Genomic DNA, 25,653 nt, shown 5'->3' with positions numbered 1-25,653 from the left:
TCCGCAGAAGTGGTATTACTGAGAAAATTGTGTAGGGGCTATTAGGTGATTGCTAGTTGGGTGGGGGTTTCTAGTTGTATTAACTCGTAGAGGTCGGAGGAATCGCTCCTGCTCTCTAGGTAGCGACTTGTGTGGGGGTGCGTATGTTCTAAGGGTTAGCTTGTAGTGTTGTGTGACGACCGAAGAAAAGTGAAATTCTACGCTGGAATGATGAGCGGCAGCGGCACCAGCTGTCGAAGAAGGGAACGACTAACGCGTGAGCAGTGGCACAAGTGCGTTCGCGCGTTTGAAACAAGGGGCGCCAACGAGCCAGCCGTGGAAGAAGACGACGACACTCGAGCCATTGCTGATGATGATAGTTATTGCGCGCGGACGCCATAGCCTAGCCATCGAAAGCGTCACCGTAAAACCAAATTAGAACGCGAGCTTTTATAAGCGCCGTTCAGTTGAAAATTCTGCAACTCCTAAGTGCGTTAGCTTCGGTGGCACTTTTAAGGAAAGAAACGCGACTTCTGGCACAGAGTACTCGTGCTTCCCATTTATCAAATGTCATGAATAGATTGTACACGGGTTAAGTAGGTTTTTTTTTATTGCCAGTCTCTCTTAATTTCCGAGCCTGCTCTGTATGTAGGTGATTTGTGTCACGCCTCAATTTAGTCCGCAGACAGATAAATGCGATACCCTGTTTTACAGCGATGCTGCATACCCCTCGTTGGTCGAAAAATCTCGTGGCGTAAACACATAACTCCAGGTTAACAATCGAAGGCAAACGGCATATCTTTCTTTGCAATCATGCATACAGCATATACATATGCTGTATATATATATATATATATATATATATATATATATATATATATATATACTTAGTGACGTCACCACGCATTCATATATAAAAGGGAGACCTGTCTAGCAACTCATTCAGTTCATTCTAAGACTGCCATGGGTAGACCACGGAAATTAAAGACACCAGAAGAACAACGTGAATACAATGCTCCACCATGTGTGCTGCTTGATACAGCTTCGCTGGACATTCACGTTCGCAGCGCGGCATGGCGGCCAATTTTTTTTATTGTTGGCTTAGAGACAATAAACTTCCAGCTTCTTTTCTAAATTTTGCAATCTGCAGCAATGTTTGCAAGAAAAAAAAAGATTGATGGCTTAAATAACAACCTACTCCCACAGGCAGTATATTTTTACTTTTAAAGCGAAAGTTTGTATGTTCAGGCTAAATCGCATGTGGTTAGACGAATTCGCCTGTGTACAGAAAACAATCAATATCGGCATTGGTTCGAGCGACGTCGTGCTCTTCCGCAGCTGAGCGGCTCGTTGGCTCGTGATCGTGCTCGGCACGCGCTCGTGCCACTGCTCCTGCGTGCTTGTAGTCGTCTGCTTCCACAGCTGGCGGCGTTGCCGCTCATCATTCCAGCGTAGACTTTCACTTCTGTTCTGCCGTCAAAATGGGGAGGCCGCGTTTACGGGCGTACGAGCCATTGCTTAAGGGTTATGAGCCATTCATTATATTACGGAACTCGCAGATTTAATTTGGAAGCAATTAAATTTCGAAGAATTGCAAGCGGCAATGGCAGGCGAATGCTGTTAACCACGGCGCCGAGTAAACTCGACACATCGAGCGCAAGAGACAACGGCGGACTGCGGGTACACCGTCAGTGACGTCGTTCTCGCCGTCGCAGCCGAACGTGTGCGTAACCTCATAATTGAGGAATTCATTAATGAACTTGCGGGATTAACCCAGTGATAAACACCGGGGTCCGAACGTTTCAATTAACCATCTTCACGGAGTCGAAGGGCCGACGAATTCTTTTAATTTAAGCGCAACAAAACTATCAGGTTTCGTGCGGTAAAAGGCAAGAAAAACCGTGCATTTATGTAGATGCTCCTATGGGCGTCTTGCGCTGGAGTTTGAAGTATAGTAGCGGCACCTGGTGGCGGCGAGAGAAATTATATCTGGGTAGTACCAGCTTGGGTAGTATTGAGCCCTGGCTGTGGCGAAGCATGTTCCTAGCCCGAGTTTTACGTCGATTCGCACTTGTTCCGTCCTGTTGCGAGTGCTAAAAGGCTCGTCACTTCTCATAGACCATACCGACGACGCTGCGAGCTGGCCGTAACCTAGTTTAACGAAAACCAACTCTCCGTGTGCCGTGGGACGTAATGCTGGAAGCAGAAGGAATCGGCGACGCCCTTCCGGAGAGACCTAGCTCAGCCGCGGAAAATCGTTACCGTCGTTACTGCTGCGTCATGAGCTGCCACGAGCAAGAAGGCCTGAAACCCAACATCAGATTCCACCGTTTTCTTTCAAGACCTCACGAAGCGGAGCGTCGGGCGCGCTGGATAACTTCATTACTCCACTATGAGCAGCACAGATTTGAGAGTTAAATGTGCTCATCCTTGACCTCAAGCCAGCACGTTGAGGCAGCGCAGCAAGGCAGTATTGATTACAGCACATCGATGTGCGAGCGCTGTCATTAAAAGCTGCATCAAGCGAGCAGCGCACGAGCTCGCGCTGCAGTGCGATTCGCACGTAGTACATCACTGGGAGCTCATATGCAGTGCACCAGTTATTTATCAGTTGCTAAAGGGACAGATGGCCGTTACTACAGCGCAGGCATGACTACTTGTTTAGCGGCATGCAGTCCACAAATATTGCAGGAGGGCCCACCATTTCGCGGCATGCTGAAGGAGCTGGTGCCGTCGCGGCGCCTACCGCCGTGCACTCGAGCAGTTCCGTACACATGATGTCTGCTTACCGCTGCTGTGAATTCAGTTATAAGCAAGCATTTCCTCGCATTTGTGCGCCTGAATCTAGCCGCGTGCAAACCTTACCTGAAGTTCAATTTCGTACGTGACTCACTTCACTTGCGATTGACATCGCGTTAAAACTTCGCCAAAATGGGAAGTTTTAGGCTACGGTACTATCTGATCTTCGCGGTCACTATCTGATCATTTCCTGCCTAATCGCTCGTGGGTGCGCTCAGTTCCGTTATATTTGTTGTTGCTGCGCACAACTCTTCAAACGTAACTGTTCCGCACACTGTAGCAACTGCGTATTATCGCTAGTAAATCGCTTTCTCTTGTGAACCTTCACGAAACATTCAGCTTCGACCATTCGTACGCTATCTGTGTAGTACCTTCACTTATTGTGCGTATACAGTGCGCATGAATTCAAGTGTGCGCCAATTCAGTTATTCTTGACACGTTGGCGAAAGAGTGGGCGTAAGTTTCCGCGCTGGTTGGGGTAGATGTGGGTAGATATACTGTGCGCGAAACCTACTATGACAGGAAGCGGCGCTACTCCCGTTATCATTCTTTAACGAGCGGTACTCACTCTTGCCAACGTACGAAGGCTGAAACCCTTTTTTTGAAGGTTAGCGATAAAACGCTGGCGGATGAGCTAATTTGTGTATCCTCGACGAAAGCCATACATCTCGAAGTGCCAGCCAGAAGTATGTACGGACAGGTGCAGCAGTGGTCCGCGAACTTGGCTGCACATATTCATTACATTCCTTAACATGCCAGTCACTATTTTTGCAGCCAACTACTGCACACGTCTACAACCCACATGATTCAATCCAGCATGATTGGATCTCAGTGCGTTAGCGAAAACTCAGTTGTATTTCCGGCAGCTGATCGCACAGAAGCAAGGTAGAAGCGGAAATGGTTTCGTATTCGTGCGCGGTCTCTGAGGAGACGTATGGCGCGCCGACGTAAGCGCCATCTCGTTTCTCTAGCACAAACTGCTCCTCGAAAAGGGTCAAGAGATTGCTGCGCTTTCGCTGGCGTGGACTCGCCTTGCCGAGCGCGATCGCGCGTCAACGCTACGTCGGACTATGTGGCCTTTAGAAGACTGCGCGCCAATTATCGACACGATACTCGGGGTCGGCTAAGTTTGGCTAAGAACCAGCCAAGCCAACCAAGTTAAAGAAAGGAAGGACAAAGCTAAGAACCAGCCAAGCCAAACCAAGTTGAGCAAAGGAAAGCAAAGCTAAAGCTAGGGAAGAGCCACCAGCTTCACTGTTTGCCCAGTCTTTGCACTACTTGTTGTGAAGGTGCCCCTATTTTTTATGCAAGCTGTTATTTCTTAATCCCATAAAAGTACATCTCAAGAACACAGATCGACCTTGCCAAAGCAAGAGCCAGAGACCAGTTTTGGACCATACATTTACCTTTCATCACGTGGTCAACAATAATTTTGACCTACTGTATCTCGCTTAGTTTTTAGAAAAAAACGTTTAATATTTCAATTGGTAAGTATCTGAGCAAAGTAAATTAAGAACTAAAGCAATAAAACCATTCTAGGTCAAGTCTTTATCTTGCCAGTTAAAGGTATGTTCAGGCAGAAACTTCCGTACTTTTCAACGGCGATACATGCAATAAACCAAAGATATTGTCAGAGTAACCCAACTTACCTAATTTTTCATCAAGAACGCTATACTGTGGACCCTTGCGTTCCGGAAACAGCTGTATTGCAATATATCAAAGATACTGTCGCAGTGACCCAACGCACCTTGTTTTTTTTTCTTTTCGTCAAGAACGCTATACTGAAACCATTTGGCTCCGGAAACTGCTGTATTCTAGACGTATGGTAGACATAAATTGCAAAGGGGCAATGTCTTAGCCGCCAAGCATACATAGCTACAAACCACAAAAATAGCTTCTCCTGAAAATGTCCCAGCAGCAGAAGACTCTCTACGTCATCCTTATGAATCCTTATAGAACATACCTTAAAAGGAAAGTTCAGGCTGAATCTTCCATATGATACCACACACTGTCGTTCAATAATTACACTGCTGTTAGTTGCAGAGGAGAAACTTTTCGAATGCGATTACCTATAGCCACACATCTAATTGTTAGTCGGCGCTTTATTAAATTTTCATTAGCAGCAACTATTTTGCGAAACCGCAAACAACATCCCCTACGAGCGTTGTCTTAAAATAATTCAATTAAATACTAGGCAACACCAAAGCAGCATTGTCTCAATCAAAGAACATTAACAGCGGTTCTGGGTTATTCATAGTTTCTGAAAGCTATAACATCAGAATCAGAACAAGCCACAGCTGCCGCTGGGGTGCATGCGAGACCCGACAGGACACCTAAAGGCATCCGCGAAATCCGGGAAGTGCATAACCGCCTTATTGCATCCAATGAAAAAACTGTGTGGGCCTCCCTGACGGCCGCACTGGAAGTAGCACAGTGCGATGTAGAAGATTTGCTCATTAGAGAGCTCCTTGTCTAGACGCCCGTCGTCATGAGCACCACTGACAGTGTTGACAAATGCGGCGTGAGTGGCCTCCAAGGCTACCGCCTCTGAAAAGAAGCTGCCGTTGTAAACCGGGGCGAGACACGTAGACCTCTGGGGAAGCGCAGATGTTAACGATGAGAAGGTGTCGTCGTCGGTGTCTGTGCAGCGCCGCTCAGTCGTCACCGTGCGGCTAAGGCTGTCGAGAGACCGCACCAACTGCAGCGCGAACGAGAAGCCCAGTCCCGCGTAGTTCATCACTGCAGTGCCTCCGGGGACAAAAAGCGGGAACTGGACAGCGCCTGCCGATATGGACACCTCATTGAGGGCTTGGTCGTAGCTGAAGTAAGGCAGTGAGTCACTCAGCGGACTCGACAGCACCTCCTCGAACTCGGGCTCAGACTCAATGAGCTTCCTTAACGTTCTTCGGGAGAGCTTCAGGAAATCTACCAGTGAAGTGGCGTTGACCGGGAAGTGAGAGTAGATGCGAGTTAGGGCTTCTTTTTCGAGCATCCACAGAGGAGGCCACAGACGGACTTTCACTCTTCGAAGCTTAGCTGACGCCGCAACCTTCTTTGCCTCGTCCAGCCACGAGACGCCTTCTACTAAGTCGGCCATGGTGGTGGCCACCCTCTCCAGGGTCATCCTGACGGCATTCCGCGCTGAGTGATCGAGGCGTGTGAGGTAGTGCAGCGCGGCCGGCAAGCCCGGGTATGATGCCTCAACCTGACTCGCGCACACGTAAGGGAGGTAGATCGCGGTGTGCTCCTCGTCTCCAAAGTACGCCTTCCTAAGCACCGGGTCAACCAGAGGACCGTACAACTGCGGAAGCTGCCAGCCCAATAAGTCCAAAATGTCGTGGCGAGTGAAGGACTTGAAGATCGCATCGATAGCCTCGAGAACCGCAAGATCGCTCACACTGATGTTGTCCGAAGCAGTCACATGGGCCCGAGGGATCACCTTGTCCATCTCAGTGACCCACTCCTCGGATGAAATGTTAGCTGTGTACTTATCCAGGGCGGACATAGGGAAACACGCGGGACCGCCTGTCGCCTTTGTCTTGGCCTGGAAGATATGCTCAACGACGAAGGTCTGCATCACCGCAGATATCCCTATGGCCGCGTACTTCGGCGAAGTGCTTCCGTTCCCGAATTGCTGGAAGCGGTAATAGAACGCTTCCCACAAAAGCTCGTACGCTTTCGATGTCGTCACACGCCTGTGGTGTTTCACGGCGAAGCTGATGGTGTCGGCAGCGCTGAGATGTACGGTGCGGATATGACTGCTGTTACGCCAGTACACACGGACGGTAAACCAGGTTCGTACCTGCAATACGAGGGGCTGTGTGACCGCACTTTAGCAGCATCAGATTGACGTTTCTGCGTGAAGTAGCACGCGAAATGGTGCAAGTCTCTTACCGGTCTGGCGCCCAATGCAACATTCGTCGTTACTTCTAGTGACCTCCACTGTGCAAGAGGGTTTCCGTGCCCTTTTTGTAAGCAATTATACGCATATAAGCACACTTCGATACACGCTTTACTTTACCGAAGCAGCATTGTTTTCAGCTCACCAAAACAATAAATACATTCATTTTAATACCAGTACTGAAAATCATAGGTCAGAGGACAGATATAGCGATTGACTATTGATGTAAACTGGACTTGCCCCTGCATCCTACTGTTGTCATTCGTAAGCTAACGTGTAAAGGTGTCAGCGAGTGTAAGCGTTATGTCGTGCTTTCGGATCGGAGAAATTACCGCTAAACTATCGGATGCTTCCGATAGCCCGTGGTGCCATTTTTGAAAAGCTCACAACATAGGATGTTTCTAAATTTGAGTTTTAAGCAACCACTTCAGAAACAGGAAGAGCTTCATGCTGCAAAAGGAACTCAAGTCATGTTATTCGTTGCAGCGCTTCCCGAACGCGTTTCTTTTGGCTGATAAAGACCAACGACGACTGACATATGTGATGTTCAGAGCTGCCGAGATCAAAGCAATGGGAGCAAAATTGCTTTCCTCAGGTTGTCTCCCAGTTAGATTTATTAAGGCGACAGCCTTGGGTGCCTATGTTGGCGGTTCATTTGGCGTTGACCTTGACGAACTGCGCGGTGACGAAAAATGGTCGAAGCCACAAAAAATTATTTGATTGACGTCACATTTCTCAGGGAGGTCCCTGTAAACAAAGTAACTTAGTGGCTTTGAAAAGAAAATTTGTAACATTGCGGTCTGTGTGGGAATCAAACACGGGCCTCAGGGGTGTGAGACGAACACGCTTCTTTGAAGACACGACTGTTCCACGGTTCAGTCCTACTTAAGGTGTGCTTAGTGCGTGCGTGATTGCATATGTCTAGTCGCAGCGATCTCACCGAGTAAAGGTGTGGCCAAGTGCGTGCACTAACGTGCTGCACTTTAGATACTACATAAAGTGCTTATATTTGGTGTTCAGGATTTCCATGTTACTGCCGTAAGTGTACTTCCCATTGCGGCTTAAGTGTAGCAATAAATCTAGCCCCAATTTTATAGGTTAATACATTGCGCACATGTCTTACAAATAAGCCTATCGCCGACTGTATAACTTCTATAACAGCTGCCGAACTTTTTTGTTACCATGATCATCGCATGCCTCAAGCAGGGGCGCTATAAGGTAAACACATTCCAATCTGATTCTTTTATATTTCCTTATTTTCCATCCGGGATTTGTCAAACATTTTACGGCCCAAGTGCACTTTGCCTCTCTGTCAGGAGACGTCGCTAAAACCGTGAGAACTTTCCACCATAAGTTACTGTGTACATAATAATTTTGCATAATTAGGCCAAACGGAATAAAATTATTTATTTCCGATTATAAACCTTTGTCACCATTAGTCTTCCGCGATTTGTGAAAAGTTTTCCGGGTCACGCCTAGTTGTCATATCTGTCTCAAAGCGGCTTCACAAAACCGCGGAGTCTCACCACGTCAAACTGACGTGCACGCACTAAAGATGCATCAATATACCGTAGAAAACATCTTTCTGAATAGCTGGAGACTAGGGTCCCTGTTTCGAAAGGATTAGAAGACGGCTTTTCAGTGATGCATCCGGTGCTGTGCACCATCAGCTGCCGGGGAGAAGTAATTTCTTTGCGTATAAGAAAAACATTTCGCGGCAATAAATGTACCCGAGCCACGTCGGCCACGCATGCAACATCCCTCTGTCAAATCTTCTTGAGTGAGGATCCGTGTTGGCGACATTCTTAACGCTCCGTTGCACGCCGCCACAATCGTCGCCAAGCCACCCCAAGCTGAGCAAGGGGAAGCGGACCAATCGGAGACGCCGGTACCACTCTACTCAATCGGTTATCTACTTTCACACCCCTACCTCGACCTCAACAAAACTCCCGTATTCAACACGCTCCTGGCCTCTCGTCAGCCAAAATTTGGTAAATAAAACCAGTAACGGTAGGCAACATTATTCTCTTTGGAATCAAACAAAGGTCACCCCTTATAAAGGAGGAGAGCGTTTGATTGTGCTCTTGAGGAAACTTTTCGGGACACCAACCGTGTTTCGTTGGCGGTTACGCAAATCTAACGTCATGAGAATCGAGTCGAGGAAAAATGAAATAACTGTACGTTGCAGCCACCCCAGGACCATAATGTACAGCTATCTGTTGTTTTTTTATTACTGGATGAAATCAGTTATAAGGAAGCTATGGCAAAAACAACGGAAAACATCGACGAACATCCATTCCACACGCGGTGCAGACCGAGTGTAACACTTACAGGGCCATTCAATTTTGGTTGGTGCAGACAGCTTGTTAACATTGTGGCAAGTCTAAAGAAGAGCAGGATTTGACAGGAGAAACAAACAACAAAGAAGACATGGAAGTCACCAGCGAATAACAGGTTGTCACATTAACATCCTGTTAAATTAAAAAGCAAATAAAGGTATAATGTACTAATTACAAGCAACTATGAAATCTCAATTTTCAAATAATTACAATGCTCACTCAAGCTCTATCTACGGCGTTTACTGTAAAATTGCCTTCCCCAAGATGACCGAAATGTTCTAGTTGGTGTGTCGAAACATTTTATTGACAATGCTTAAAATCCGTAGAAATGTCTTAGCAATCTCGATATAAAATGTCTTCCTATATTAAGCAGTTGGGGCCTATTGTAAGTGTTGCGCACGCGTCAAATCACTGTCCCCATTCTGACAAAGTATGTTTGAGTACGCACTCCGAAACTATAGGCTAGCCGCAGCAGGACTCCCAGCGGGCTCGCGTCATCATCAGGCGGATCGGGCCAGTTGAGGTGGACAGAGGCCATCAGCTCGCGTAGCTCTCGTATGCCCGGCACGCCGGCCTTGGTGGTGTGCATCAGGCAAGCCCGTAGCATGGCAGCAGGCCCGTCAGCGACAGCGAAACCGTGCTTTGAGGCATTGAGCAGACGGACGCCAAAGCCGTCGAACCAGGCACGGATGAGCTGGGTGATGCTTGACGTGGCGTAGTCTGCCCTGGTCCACGGAGGATTCCACGCCGAGCAAGCGTATTTGCTGAAGTCCTTGCAGGGATCCAAAGATCGGTTCACCTGGAGATGGGGTGAAACATTATTTAAGAGCGCCTCCACGATGCGTACGCTCTTCGTTCTATTTAGAAACGTATACAACAGGCTGCTTTCTAGCATAAGTATTACTGCTGCATAGGCATGATCGCTAGGGCAGTTTTCCCGCCTAATACAGTAACCCATGTATCTATCTATCTATCTATCTATCTATCTATCTATCTATCTATCTATCTATCTATCTATCTATCTATCTATCTATCTATCTATCTATCTATCTATCTATCTATCTAATGCTCAAAATAATTCAAGATTACGATAGACGCCGCATAGTCAAGGCTCATAGTTTTTGTCCAACTAGAGCTCTTGAACGTGCGCTTTGATTTAAACAGACGCTCGTATTCGCATTCAAGAAATGTTGAAATGTAGCTGCCGCGGCCGGGAGTGTACTCCACCACACTGCGGCACTATTGTTAAGTGCAGGAGAATTTATTGACCCTAAGCTAAACTAAGTTCTTTTGGGACTTCTAGACGCCATAACTTAATCCATATTCACCTGCAGTAGGATATGCTGAGCGTATTTGTCGCAGGCCAGAGAGTTGCAGAGCTTAATGCGTCTGGTCTCCGTGGCCGAGGTCCATTTCGACACGAGGGCCCCCACCAGGCCGATGACCACAAACGCGGCTATGGAAGCCACGACGCACTGACAGCGGTGGCCGTGCATTTCCTGTACCCTCGTCTCCGCAGTCGAGTGGTGCAAGGGCGACGTAGAACCAACCGTGAACTGCAGGCATCGACAGAGGGAATGTCAAGGAGTGTGGTTTGAGTGGTTGGTTGATTGGTTTGTTCGTTGAGTGGTTGATTACAGCATCAAAAAAAGGCATTCATAACTCAATGGAGAATCCAAAAAAGAGGCGACACCACAGGCACCTTAACTGGCTTCGAGTTTTAAGTTTACCGGAATTATGCTACGACCACAAAGAAAAACACAATGGTATTAGAGAAGGCGCATGTAAGAAATAACACATACCAAGACACACACACACTCGCACGCATGCACACGTACATACATAAGTACACACATCTGCGAAAATCTACGACAACTTTCGTTTCTGTGCAACGCGAGCTGGCTTTATCGGATTGCGTAGCCTGCGTTATGTCACTATCGCTCTAGTGCTCGTCTTGTCTTCCTTCATGTGTCCTTTTCTTTTGCGAGTTAGGTCGAGTATAAGAAAACCATCAAATGCAACTGTACATAAAAGCCACCCATGCTCTGAACGCTTCAACTTACGATGGCGCATGCATAAATAGCAATGGTCTCGTGCAGGGTCATTGGATCTGAGCGCCACCGACTATCGGCACTACCTCTGCTGTGGTGTAGATTCCTTTGCTAGCACTACCTCAGCCACTAAACGGTTTTCTTCACCTTTGTTCATCAATTGCTAGCCAACCTACTAGCCAGCTGCCATAACTATATCCCATAGAAGTAATGTCCGATCAATGCATCTGTTCTGGACAAAGGTGAGACGTGGCACTCACGCTGTTTAGCCTGAATTTCATAAGTTCTGCGAAGGGCCAAGAAATTTTCTTGATTCGTGGAAACCGCCGCCCAGCCTTGGCCTTCCTGGGTCTGCTTCCAGGTGTCGGGCTCAGTGGTTTCACGCTCAACACCAGCTGAGACTGGTGCGGGTTGAACAGCAACTGGGAAAAGGCACAGTGGAGAGAATTCCGTCAATCAATTTGGTGCTTTCATACACCGCGCGCGACACAGCCTGCGATGATGTCATCTGATGCAACGGATGGCTTGTCATACTTGCAGATCATCACTGCTATGCAGCGTACCACTGGTTTTCGAGTGAGTAGAGGCAAGTGTCGGGCCGTACAGAAAGTACAGTGCCTTCCACGGGCAAGTGGAACCGTACGTGTAAAGCACGGGCAATTTTCTACCTGTGGCAGATGTGGCATTGACCAGCATTGCAGCCGATGAGTTGTGGTAGGTCACGCTGACGCAGTTCTATATTCATGCGCTGCGCTTTTACATAGCTTCAACCGCTACTTGCATCTACAGTGAGTGAGAATGGAGAGTCGCAGACCATAGTGGTCCCTTTAGCTGGGGGCAACACTCTACGTCGGTAGACAGTCTTTTCATTAAATTTGTTTTACTTGACTCACGACTATTTTTTTCGGTATTGATGTGGTACTCGCGAACACAGATAGAAGGATACGGCTCTGATAGTTAGTTATCGTAGAATACGCCTAGAGGGGACATGACACAACTTAACCTGCTGCATGAACATATCATGCATAAGCCTTTGCCGTTCCACCGAGGGCCATGCAGCGTTCCAGTCAACAAAAGAAATGATGTTTATTGCCGAAAACGTTGCGTGCCGCAAGTTGCTGCTGCTTATTAAGCCTAGGTCACGATGCCTGCTCAAGTAAAACCTTTCTTGCTTTTATGGTAGGTGCAGCAAGAGACGGTGTGTTGCGACGCAACGGACCGGAACCCATAGACCTTAGGCCCTCCCGAGCTTTGCCGTGCCTGGCCTTGCCGTGTCCGCGGAAAATATGTTACTGGGGTTGACCTCGCGCGGAGTGTCATAGGACATTTAAGGTCATTTGGTAAAGACAACACACCTTCTTTGGCCTCGTAGAAGCATTCTTAAGGCACAAAGAGTGAATGGAAAGATAATCACTCGAGTACAAATGCAAGCCAACTGAAGGATAAAAATTTGGAGGACGCTTAAGCTTCGGCTTTAAGAGTGGAACGCGATAGCGTTAACGGGACCCGTTCGCATCGCAGTTTTGTTTATGAGTAGGCTTCACTGCAACCCACAACGTGGGAAAGCCAGCTTACAAAGACCAAGCTTACACCGATCCCTTAAAGTCGGCTTTACTTTTAAACACAAATGCATTGCGGGAAAGCCATTTTTACAGGGGCAATATAAGCCGTCTTATATCAAAATGTGAAGGCTCTAGGACCTTGTTTATTATTTTAAGAATTGTTTGCTGTTGCCCCAATGCACGCCGGTGGCTAAAATTTAGAAAGGATCGGTTTTGAACATTCCCCTCAATGTTGCCTAGAACCAAAGTACAGCGGAATACCAGCAGAATTGTAAGACGCTTAAGGTTCGTTTTCAAGAGTGGAACGCAATAGCATTCAACGATTCCTGGCTGCTTATGAGGATTTTTTTCTCGTATATTCAAATTACAATCCGACGCCTTCACGTCTGTACGTTGTGGTTAAGTCGTACCTTACGATTTTTCTGACAGATTCTACGTTTAGAAATTCAGTTTTTGTTCTCTAATGCCTTGCGACACGCGAAGGGTCCACCCGGTCGGGGTGGTTCGGGATGATGTGGTTCGGCACCAATATTTGCTCCAGACGCCGAACTTAGCGCCGACGCCGACAGCGACACCGACACCTACGCCGAAATTTCTGCGACACGAGGCCCTTAATACGGTCGCGTTAAAACAACCCTTTCGATATGCTGAACTGCGCGCAGCACTGTACTGTGATATGTCTATTCCAGGGTACGACTGCATAATATACGAAATGATCAAACACATAGGTACTGAAACTTTAAATACGCTGCTTTTAGTGTTTAATGAACATAGGCAAGACGGTTCATTCCATGTTCTTGAAGGGAAGCCATTTTTATTCCCATTCTTAAGGAGGGAAAATACCCTTGCTCTCCCATGAGCTACGGGCGTACAACACTGACTAGTCTCTGGAAGCTCTCTGAAAAGACAATAAACTAGCTCCTAATCCACTTTTTAGAAATGAAGAAATTACTCCATCCGTACTGCACTATTTCAGTAAATATAGTCAGCAAAAGATCACTTTATGGGCATCGAGTCAAACATAAGTAATGCATTTATACACAAATTGTTCTCGCCAGTATTCATGGACTTGGAAAAAGCCTGCGACACTGCCTGTTGATCTAGAATTTTACAGAATCTCTCTTCAAGTGGTTGTCCGCGGGAACAGGCTAAGTGCATCGAGATCTACCTGTCTAAAGGCATTTCTGTGTGAGAGTTGGCACTGCTCTCTCTTGGTCATTCACCCGTGATACTGGAGTTCCTAATGGTGGCGTGCTCACTGCACCTTATTAGTTTTCAAAATGGATTCGTACACGCAGCGTTGCTAGTCACACAACCATAATTACCATTATCTTTGTTTCGGGTCAGTGAACCGGGCGCACATTTTTATCGAGGATAACGTATTAACGCAAGCCCATGTACGCACTGCCATGGGTTCCTGAAGATAGAGTTGACCAAAAAAGCTCCATTGGGGAGCATCTGGCAATAGGGTCAACCGAAAATGGGAGTATAATGGTTAACCATTATACTCCCAGCCTGCATGCGAGTGTTGGGTAGCACATAGATTGGCGCAAACATCGTAGTTCTGACTCGAAACTACATTGCGACAGTAGATTATTCTGTAGAAATACATTGGCTCATAAATGCAACAATTTGCAATGATTTTGTAACTACTTATTGTGTTCATGCGTTTAAAGATATCATTGCTCGGAAATTTAGAAAGCTTAAAGGATAACAAGTAGCGCCACGCAAACGTCTTAAGCCGCAACTAACAAGATTAATCAAATCTGTGCACTACACATCGTTCCCTAATTGGCATCTGTATGATGGCGTAGGGGCGAAAATTAGGCTCTATCCCCTTATACGACAGGCGTCACACGCTTCCAGATGTGGGTGGTCACGCTTAAACGCAACTGTTCAGGCTTTCAGCGACTCATGTGACGGCATTGAAGGGTAGCTTGTTTAACCGACCCAGACGATGCGCCGAAAAGTTGACACCACCGAAAAGTAAATGGTCAAACATGCAGTTTTTGGTATGCTTACCAAGAGGTGCGAATTGTCTAAAAAACAAATTATTGCGAGAACAAGCGGTTGTTATTAGTTGCTTTTTTTTCGTTGACCACATTAAAATTGACCAACATTTCCGCCCCTCCCCCCACCCGCTCCCCCATAAATCAATCTATAATTTTAACTAAATTCTGTGCAGAAAGACACGCAGAAAGTAAACCTAAACCATGTAGTTGAACTGACCGTCGTTCGAACGAAGCAGACTAATCGTGGAGCAGTTTCTTTACGCTCCGCTGATGTTGTTCTACGCTAGTTGTGCTTCCACACATTTACACTGCCTTTGTATAAAATTTATGTTTCGATGTCACGTTTACATTAGCAGATCCGCATAATTTTGTGTTTAATTTAGTGTTGTATATCATATAGTTACAGTCTACCCATGTTTTACCTATTTAGCACACATAACTGCCCTGTCACAAATAGGTGTAGCTGACAGTATGAAATTTACTTTTATTTCGGCCGTGCAAAAAAAAAAAATGGGGGCCGCTTCACACTAGTGGTGCGAAGACTGAGAAAACAGCGAAGCTGGCGACCCCACCTAGCTTTCTCTTGGTTCGGCCAAGTTTTCGCGAGGTTACTGCTTCGAGTCTCGGGCACGTTTTGCGCAAGATCAGCCCGGAATCATCGATTACCGAAGAGCAGCGAACACTCAGTCCTTAATGTATCTGGAGGCTTCTGGACGCTCAAACGCTTTTACTCGGTTTCGCGGGCTCATAACTGCAGATTTTCTGCCAATCACCGACGTTTCGCCGCCGCTTCGGCGGCACGATACTCGGGATCGAACCGAAGCTGTCTCACTCACTCTCAAGCAGCGGCGCGGCGGCTTTCGCGCCGCGCTTCCGCTGCTTCCGGAGTGACGCTCTTCTTCGGCCGCCCCATCTTCGCGACGATGTGCTCGGCGCGGAGTCGGCGAGGCTTCGGCGTCCCCGCGTGGTGACGCGGAGCTATATATCCCCTGTGACGTCACGGCGTAGTTCCGTGTCTGCGCAGCCGCGGCAACCAGTCCGCACGGCGCGGTGACGTCATGGCTCGGTAAAGCTAAGGTGAAGTGATGCGGTGCGCGTGATGACGTCACGGCTCACGCAGCTGTGGCGAGACTCGGCGCGGCTGGGGCGAAGCGTTGCTAGGCGCCGCATGGGGACGTCAACGCCAGTCGGAGGTTTCGCGGCGCACGCTCGATGGACAATCCTCTAGCTTAAACAGCTTCGCTAGTTTACAGGGGTATGTGCCATTGCGCTTAGACCACAGTTTTTGTTCGCACTACGCGGCCTAACCAAGAGCTTAAACAGCTCCGCTGTTAAAAATCCTCGACCATTCCAATCTGCCAAGCTGGGTGAGCAGCGAAGCTGCTATGCTAAATAGGAGAGCTCTTGCTCCCTAGGCGGCACGGGCGCGTTCTTGTTCTCTCGCCGACGGCGTGGTGATGTCGAGGGTCACATTCTCGCCGCTGCTGTCGTCATCGATCCTCGTGCATTCAGTGTTCCTCGGGCGTACGAACAATTCGCGGCCGTCCTAGGGCAGCGTCGGGGCGAAGATTAGCCTCTATCCCCTTACCAGACAGGCACTACGTCACAGACACGTGGTTTCAGACACAGGTGGGCGCTACAACCAGTGCTTCTATGCGAGAGAGTTCTCTTTCCCTTTGTGGTTCCGGGTCGGAGCCAACTAAGTCACAGACACGTGGTCTCAGGCACAGCTGGCCGCTAAAACCGCGCTTCGACGTGAAAAAAAAAAAAAACGGACGCTCCCTTTCCCTTTGTGCTTTCTTTCGCGGCCTCGATCGCTCTCGGTTTAGCACTCATTCGCTCACCGTATGGAGGAGGGGTTACCGCTCACTAAAAAACGGAGTGGCCTAGCCATATATAGCTTCGCTGTAAAAGTACCCGAACATACCGCCTTTTAAATGCGCAAGCATTTCTATGCTTACGCATAGAAAAATGCCGTCCGCCCTTCCATTCCTCCCGCAACACGATCGCTTTCAAGATAGCGCCGGCAGCAGCGAGCGAATTGACCTTCGTGCTGCCTATCGCATCAACGCCAGCTAAGCGGCGAGAACACAGCGCTTACGAAACTTTTGGCACTCGCCACACTGTGTCCCCATCGCAGATCTATTTTAAGATAGAGGCCCTCGAGGCCGTGCCGTATACGCAGCTTCCGCCGGAGAACGGCACATCACGGTTGGTAGCTGTTTAAGCGATACCGGCTTATAATGACTGGAACCTCATTAGCGTACCTGGCACCGCCACCTGCAGTACATTACTTGCCTCATCAGTTCACCTTGCGCCGCCGTCCACACGATTCGTTTCACGGCAGCACTGTCGTTTATACTGGTTGTATCAAGTTCATAACATTCATTAAGACACCGGGTTGCGTGGAGTTCAGGAAGGGCACAATACTTACGCATAGTTAGACAACTCCCAGAGGAGTTCCCGCGTGAATCTTTTTTTCGACCGTTCAAAATTTTCAAATATTTTCAATATCTACTCATACCACTGAAGTTACCATGTGCAAACGTAATAGACAGGGCGCTTGGTATGTCCCGTATTCTTATCATGCTCTAGCGCTATTCAGAACCTTTACTATGGCATACTAACAGGCCCAATTGCTACGATGACAAACGCCGAGTACCTTGTCTGCTGGTGTTGCGGAGTCCGGACCACTCGTGCCACTGCTCACACTCTGAACACCTCCTACGCTCGGCGAAGGCCGCAGCTCGCTTACGGCCTGGGGTCGCGGGCTTTCGTTTTCGTTCGGAGGCTTTCCAAAATTCTCAACCATTTTGGGCTGCCATTTCTTCACATCTCGGCCCTTGTCTCCAAGCAACAGTGCCGGATCACGGGATTCTTCCGGTGAAGTAGACGCTATCGTTGCTATAGACTGGCTAGAGGCTGCAGCTGTTGTTCGTTGCCCGATCAGCGCTTTGGATGCCCGATCTTGAGAGGGAGAACCCTTCGATGGTCCAGTCCTGCATAAACAGTGAAGGTGGAGCAAAGACGATTTATTTGGTAGTCATTCGGAACCATGGAGAAAAAAAAAACAGGCGAGATCACAATAACCGGAGCGGTAAGCACATGTAACGCATTAGAATTTCTATGGTTTTCGCGCCGTGCGCCCTAGCCTTCCGACGTAATTTCAATGCCAACCCACTTCAAGTTAAGTGCAACGTGAGTATCTGCGAAAAAAAAAAACGCCTGTTCCTTCTTCCATGCACACGACTACGACTATAGATTGGCAGAAACCAGTTGGCAAAAAGGCACCACTAAAAGATGACATAAACCAAAGAATCCCTCAAGCGGTCCAGCGACCACGAAGGAACGCGTACTCAAGATGTACATAAACGAGTAAATACCAATTTAGGCTTGCCATTTTTTACGCCATAAGTAGGTCCAAGCCCGCCATAAATCAGAATAACATGTGCCAAAGTCATCCACCCTCATTATTTGCCGTAATAATTGCCCATATGAACTAATTTTGGTTTTAGTTGAATGCGCCGTAACCTCATAGGCGCTAGCTCGGCTTTTTTTTTGCTAATTATGCAGCACTCACTAGGGCTACTTATGCCCTAGTGAGTGCACTACTTACTGTCACTAGAAAGAGGTGGAAGCAAACCATTATTTGACAAATACAGTGAGCCCCGAGAAATATTTTACCACGTCAGAAAGTTTCACTAATCGATAGCAGTTACAATAAACTGCAAATATTTATTCATGAGCTGAAAAAGAAATAGCTTTTGCCTGCGCAAGCTTTGTTGCACTAAGCAGTTGTGGAATAAGAGACAAAGGCTGTCCTCGGATGACAAAACACTTTTCAACTCGGAGCGACAGAGCAACTGCTGCCATGTGGTAGAGACGACGATGACATCCACAAGACCGAGATACTGCAAAGGGCCCTTCTGCAAAGAAAAACATCCCGCCTCAAACCGGCATGGGAATGCACATACGCACAGTAGCAATACACGTTAATGAATGCGAAGGCATATAAACGCAACAGGTTCACTCTGACCTGTTTCTTTACACATAGTATTCCCGAAAGATTTGTTAAAGCGTGTGAGACGTTAAGTTCAATTCCTCGCCGCGAGTTTTTCGACTCAGGCTGCATGAATGTGTGCATGGGTGTCAGACACACTTCATTAAGTAGTAAACTGTGAAACAGCTGTCTTGTTAAACTTAGGTTTGACTTAACATGCTGGTGGCATGTCGCTATTATCACGTTAACTTCACAATTCCAAGACCCAGCATCTTCTTTCCTTGCAGTAGAAGGGAATAGTTTTGTTGAGTTGGAGCATAGTTTTATATGCAAGGGTGCTATAGAGGAGAACCAAGATTGTCGACCTAACATACGGACACAAGGGCAGGGAGACGAACGCGAAAAAGCAATCATAAACGAAGGACTGATTAAGTTGGGTGTCCTTGCCCTTGCGTCTTTACGCTTGCCAAATAACATTCGAGCTCCCCCAGCAAGTCCGGTTTCAAGCATTGTTGATATAGGTACGAGCAGTACGAATGTTACTTACGGCGTCGCGACTACCTCCCCCTTTTCTTTGTTGTGGGGGTCTCCAGTTGTCCGCGTGGACTTTATCAGCTGCGGCTTAGCGCGCCCACCAGTGTTGCTCGGTTTAACAGATGAGGTCTCCATTGCACGGCTAGGGCTAAGCTTTCTGGACTTCAGCTTTTGCTCGCGCAGAGATTGGCCGGAACTGCGCTCGGCTTTGCTCAGAGGCTGCTCGAGGGGGCGGATTACGTTGTCCTCGGACGCCAAGCGGCCTTCGGCTATCGTTGAGTGGCCCGAAGTAAGGTCCGCGTAGGTCGGTTTTTCAAAAAGCACCTAGGAAGTGAACGTGTCCTGGAATACAAAAGACCAGTGAGGCGCTTTACGGCGAAGTTCTGAATTCTCCGTGAAACAGTCGCAACATTGTCGATATAAAGCATTCGAAATACTGTGCACGTAAAAAAAGGGGTATAAAAAAAGGAACCATCGGGTATGTATGCATATCCGAGCAAAGCACGTATTGAAGACAGCGAATCTATCTGTATAAGGGACAACAAGGCAGAAAGCTGCGCCAGTTGGTACATGATTGCATGTGAAAATGCAACGAAACACGCAACGTGCAAAAGATGGAAGAAGACGGCCGGCGGCTGGTCTCATCCAGGGTCGTCCCGTCATCTTGCACCTTTTCTTCACTGGCGTTTCTCATTACATCCGTATAACGGTGTTCTCACATGCTTCAGTAGTCGTGGCGGGTCTGGTTTTCCCACTGGCCCGAAATCTACACAAGATTTTGCAAATGCCCCATCGTCCGGTTGAATTCCATCACTATATTTTAAGCCCTTCAAATGATTTCACAGTAAAAATAAGACAGTCGCTACTCACCAGCCCTTAATTCTTGATTCACAGCGAATAGATATTGTTGATATGCATAAAATACTTGGGGTTTACATTTCATCGAATTTAAATTGGGATGCCCACGTAAACTACCTCTGTAGAAAAATCTCGTACGTAACAGGAGTCGTGTCTCGCTGCCGTAATCTGCTGCCGCTCAAGGCTAAACTTCAAATATACCACGCGTTGTTTACCTCACATTTAAATTATTGTACGTTGATATGGGGCACAACAACTAAAACAAACATAAATAAAGTTCTTGTTCTACAAAAAAAGGTAATCCGCTACATTGGAAACATTGAACGTTTGGGAACCACCTGCAAAGCGTTTGAAGAACTCAATATAATACGGGCTGACAACATTTACCCATATTGATTGTTGAACACACACTACTTCTCCAACAAAGAACTCTTAAAATTCATTACGGTCTTATCATGTCTAGAGCGTCGTGTTATTACGGTGTCCACAAGAAACACCCATATTTGGTCTGTACCTCGGTTTCCTACAAACTATAAGTATCAAACTTTGGCATACAACGTCCCTACAATACTAAACACATATGCAAACACAACCAGTTGGAGTAAAAAACAGTTACGTTCATACTTTTGTTCTATTGTGTGCTAGAAGACGATTAATTATCTGTAAATGATGTCGACTAAACTGTTTCAACTACTTTTTGTACATGTGTCTGATAAGTATATTGTTACTTGTAAATTTTCATATCCATTTTTTGTGCATTGAAATTTTAGGTGCATTTGTGTGATTTATGTATATGTTCTGTAATCTGCTTGTTTTCACTTTCCCTTTGTCACGGCGTATCCGCCATCTCAACCTGCGCACCTTGTACAGCTGCTGTCATGTAACGGTCACCTGGGCCCTGTCAAGCCATTTTCACGGCTTTTAGCTCAGCGGACCTTCCAGCTTATTGTCTGGTAAATAAAGTTGAATTTTGAATTTGTATTCGAAACCTGTACATCTACACTGTGTCCTATATGCCTAGAGCGCACGTTCCTGTGCTGTGCGAACTCCACTGAAGGTGGCGTCCACCTGCGTCTTGCAACGACCCGGTCACACGGCCTCTAAGAGGCTACGACGAAGACTGTGTTGCTGGCCCTTCCATACTGACGACATTCTATACTGACACCACACGGAAACCATTGTAGAGCTTCTTTATACAGCTGCGCGGTAAACCTGTTGGATAAGCACTATACATGAACGCGCGTTCATAAACATATCAACATCAAACCCCTCCATTGGCGCCTTCCTTATCAAAACAAACGTATTTCCGGGCTCGCAAAGGAAGAAATCAACGAAATTATTTTGTATCACCTGACCAAGATATATTGCGGAGTCATTGAGGCATCAGAGGGGGTCATAGCGCTAGAAGACAGGGACAAAAACGAGACAACAAGACGAGCGCTATAACTTGCAACTGAGTGTTTATTTGCAGAAACAAGCGTATTTGTAGGCCCGCACACAGACAAGGCCCAATCACCGCACATGAAAACCAGCCGGGTCCAGGAACATAAATTCCTTTGTAGTCAGAGCAACTGAAGGGGCGCTGATGCAGCTATCACCGCCACTCGCTATCAGAGTGGCTTCAACAGCTTCTCGCGTAACTTTATCTGCATTTTTATACAAGATAGAACACTTCTTGAACAAAGGTTTGCACCCACAATCACTGCAATGCACAGAAACATGACCATCTCGGTATCGGTTCAATTTTCTTCCGTGTCTTCTAGCGCAATGACCCCCTCTGATGTACCTAACCAACTAGCCCTCTATTCTATCTAACGAATTTCTATTTTTCTATCTACCACGTGCTTTGACTATAGACGCGCAAGAGGTGCTCGATCAGGAGATAGTAAAATTACACGAAGAAAATGTTCACAAATCGGAAATCCTGCATACCAAAAAAAAAAAAATACGTGGGGTGCACCATTCATATGGGGATGGAATACCAGCGACGCTGTTTAGGCTGCATACATTGCCTGCATACATTATGAAATCATGCATTTTTTTTCACACGGCACCACACTACGCTTACACAAGCGCCGCCGTGGTCACCGCACTTCCCTTTCATCTGCCGCAACTGCTGATGCAGCCGCGCCGGCGGTGCCGGCACGTGAGATTAAAACGACAGAGGCCCAGGTTTCTACTTTAAAAGCGGACTACTTTCTGTGGCAATGAAGGGAAAGCTACGGGCGCACGGATGCTGCGCATGTGTTACCGCGCCAACTAGTCCGGCAGCGTTAGACAGTGCTTTTGGGTGCTAGGAACTGACTCTGAATCGACGCAGCTTCCACGTGCGACGGTTTCGCGTTTGCCCAGATGCGGACGGGAAAAGCCGCAAAATAAGTAACCTTTTGCGCTCAGTGGTTTGTCCTGTCTTATTTACCTGTTGCCAATAATCTTTTTATGTTTTCTCTTCTCCAGCCTAAACCAACGCGGATTAAAACGTGGGACTCTTTTTTGAAGCGCACTCACTTGTGCCCGCTTTGCCTCCGTAGCTTTCCCATCATTGCCAGAGAACGTTGTCCGCGAGTGATAAGTGGTTCGTTATCAGAAAACGATAGGTTGGCGCTATCTTCTGCAGCCCTTCGGGCCTTTGTGAGTTCAGTTCATCATTTTAAAGAAAGTACCGGATTATAATTTTTAAATAAATACCATTAAAACTGACCGGCGGGTGGATTCTAACACACAGTGTCTATATCCGAAGAAAAATTCCTGTGGCAGCACAGGGAAAGCTACAGAGCCGAAGCACACATTTTTTACTGCTCGTATGCACATGGTCCACGAATGCAAGATACGTAGCGAAAAAGAAATTGTACCAATTATTATTTTGTTTTTGTTTTTTGTTCAAGATGTGTTTCATAACAATTCCGTTACTTGGTGTTCTTTGTTTTGCCTTTATGATGTCCATGTGTGGCTCTTCTGGACCTGTACACCGACAGAAAAACGTCCGCACTGCTTGGCGTAGTAACAAAAGAGCAGAAGTTCCAAACGTGTGAGCGCGTGTGCGTAGCTTTGGCTGTGCTGCCACAGAAACTTGTCGTCTGGAATAGTACAGAAGCCAGGCGTTGAAACCATTGCGCCAAGGGCGCATGCATTGACAAATGGCATAGAATACCCTTGTGAATTCCTTGCGGGCAAGTGAGCGCGTTGAGACGCTTGACGCGTTTTGATTTGGCCCTCACCTTAAGTCCTTGAATAGTACTACCGCTGTCGGTTAATTAGCACCAACCTGTTTTCCCCATCTTCTCTTTTTCCCCTCATCTCCAACTGGTGGAAGCGAAAGTCTTGGTTTCAAGGATAGCGTCCAGGCGTCAAAAGTACTGATTACAAAGAATGCTACGTACTGCATGACAATTCCCAAGTGGAAAGTTTCTTCCCCCATTTTTTTTAAATGAGAACCATTCTATACAGGTCGCAGTAACCTTGAAGATGCAATAACCGTACATGCTACGTTTACTGAATAAAGTTCTAGGTTGTTCACGCTGCGCAGGCATTGGACTGGCATCGGATCTCGCGTCGCTATATTAGTGACCTTGTTCACAAGCGTAGTGAAGTCAACAAAAGGCAAATGTTGAAGACTGCAACCCCATCCCATAGACATCGGAACTTTATACACACAGACTACCCTGTACACTTTTGCCATAATGAATCAAAGCACACAGTGTTAAGTACTTGTGGGTTTCATTCGCAAAAATTCCCCAGTAAGCTTAAAGCCCCCAGTAAGCGTAGATAGGAACGGTATTTACAATATTTACGGCATTACTGGAATATCCTCTTCGTTTACACGGTCAATTCTGGGCTTCCAAAGCAGGGACGTACTCGACGTCCCTCCCCATGTTTCCACAGAACAAATTATCTTACTTACCGGTGATACCGATGCAGGGGACCTCGATGAAGGCGAACTCGATGCAGGGGGTCTAGATGCAGCAGACGTGGATACAGGAGTTTGCAAGCGGCTGTATTGGGATACAGCACCACGCGGTTTCCTCCTGTTCGACGTCTTCGTGACACTGCCCGAAGCATGAAGACCTTCGATATTCCTCTCGGCTGATCGCGTGCCTGAACTCAGACACGGCACCCCTCCCGGAGGCAACAGAGAGGACGCTGTCGTTGCGGACAGTGATGGACTTGCCGCGTTTGAGGGAACGCTCGGATTGGCCAAGGCTCGTTGTTGCTTGTCGGCTGAGACAATCTCTATCGCTTGAGTGGAGCTTTGATCCGAGATTTGCGGGTGGGTGACAGACGTGGTTGCTGGAGCATGGGCTATCTGAGCGTAGCTTGCATGCTTGAGACTCATTGGTTGCACCGAGGGCTGTCCTTCTGCCACTGACGCTGGAGAGTCCAAGTTGCCTCGTATCGACGGGCTGCGCAGGTCTCCTGAACTCCGTTTCCAATGGTGCCTCCGACTTCTCAGACCCTTCAGTTTCGCGGTAAGCTCGTGATCCAGACATGCCGTCCTCGTATTGTAGATGGGGACCATCTTCCACTTCATAGGCCGAGACTTGAGCCGGGGATCCGGGCTGGACTGAGGGCAACGTCATTGGGAACACTAGAGTGGCAGTTGTAACCACGCCGTCCCGATTCTTGGCCGTCCCCGAGTGTTCACTGGACTCCATCCTTGCGAACTTGTCGTAGCTATTGTAGATTTCATGTTGCGAATGTCCCTCCCTCTCTTTGCCTATACTGGACTCGCCGGCGATCTCTTACGCACAGGGGAACGCCGTCTTGCATAGAGCTTGCTGCGGCCTCCGTCTCTGCTGCGTTCTTGAGTATCCTCTTGGAACGCAAATAAAAGGCGTTATTAGCGAAGCGAAGATTTGATACTAATCCTCGAACGATCAGTGCGACTGCGATGATGATGATGATGTCCTCAGCACATGGCTCGTACCCACTTCGGGGGATTGGCCAAGAATTGAGCATCTGAACTTTTAAATATGCATTCTGAAACTGCGACAGGGCTGTCGTTTTCTTCTTCTGCATGCTGGTGCCAATGGTGCGTGCGAGTTTTGGCGATGCGACGGTATCTACTGAGTGTGCGGTGTCGCATTGTCCATAATATGCACCACTATGTTTATAGGCAATTAGAAAACGTACACTCCATTGCTTCAATAATAATCACAATAAATCTTTATTTGTTTTATGCTATAGTTGTACTCAATTTGTTTATTTTTCGTAAAGGCTGCGCAAAGTGGAATAAAAGTCAAACCGGCATTTCCGTTTTCTTTTTCTTATAGGTTGCTTCTATCTGTCTGCTGTATGAAAATTGTTAGTATCTCAAGGAGGAGTTTTATGCTGCATTCAAGCTCACAAATAATTACGTCGCTGCTAACAACATTTCGCATGGTCCAAACAGCAATTATGGCACTATGTCAGTAAGAAAACCGTAAACACAGAGTGCGAGATGGCAATCAGATCCTGCTTCAGTGGCTCTTGCTAGTATTTTTATTTTCTGTTAAGGCGCACCCCCCCCCCCCCTTTTTTTTCGTATTTACTTTCTCGCAATCGTTTTTGCCTTCTTTCTTTCATTTTGCAGCACACGCGCATTCGCGCCTGCTCTTGTCTTTTGATAATGTTACTCTATA

The 25,653-nt window shown here is 47.2% G+C and overlaps 1 protein-coding gene across 1 annotated transcript; it reads right to left on the bottom strand.

The window, feature by feature from the left end:
- Window positions 1–5,059: 5,059 nt before the first annotated feature.
- Window positions 5,060–11,123, bottom strand: LOC125941142 (membrane metallo-endopeptidase-like 1). Its single transcript, XM_049658095.1, has 4 exons — window positions 11,082–11,123; window positions 10,347–10,574; window positions 9,467–9,817; window positions 5,060–6,580 (listed from the first exon to the last, which is right to left on the bottom strand). Exons 1-4 carry the CDS (start codon window positions 11,121–11,123, stop codon window positions 5,060–5,062), a joined length of 2,142 nt encoding a protein of 713 aa, XP_049514052.1.
- Between the last annotated feature and the right edge of the window lie 14,530 nt (window positions 11,124–25,653).

The sequence above is a fragment of the Dermacentor silvarum genome, chromosome 10 (assembly GCF_013339745.2).
Source record: "Dermacentor silvarum isolate Dsil-2018 chromosome 10, BIME_Dsil_1.4, whole genome shotgun sequence".
Lineage (NCBI taxonomy): Eukaryota > Metazoa > Arthropoda > Arachnida > Ixodida > Ixodidae > Dermacentor > Dermacentor silvarum.
The sequence above is the reverse complement of the archived record's forward strand: the minus strand, read 5'-3'. Positions and strand labels throughout refer to the sequence as shown.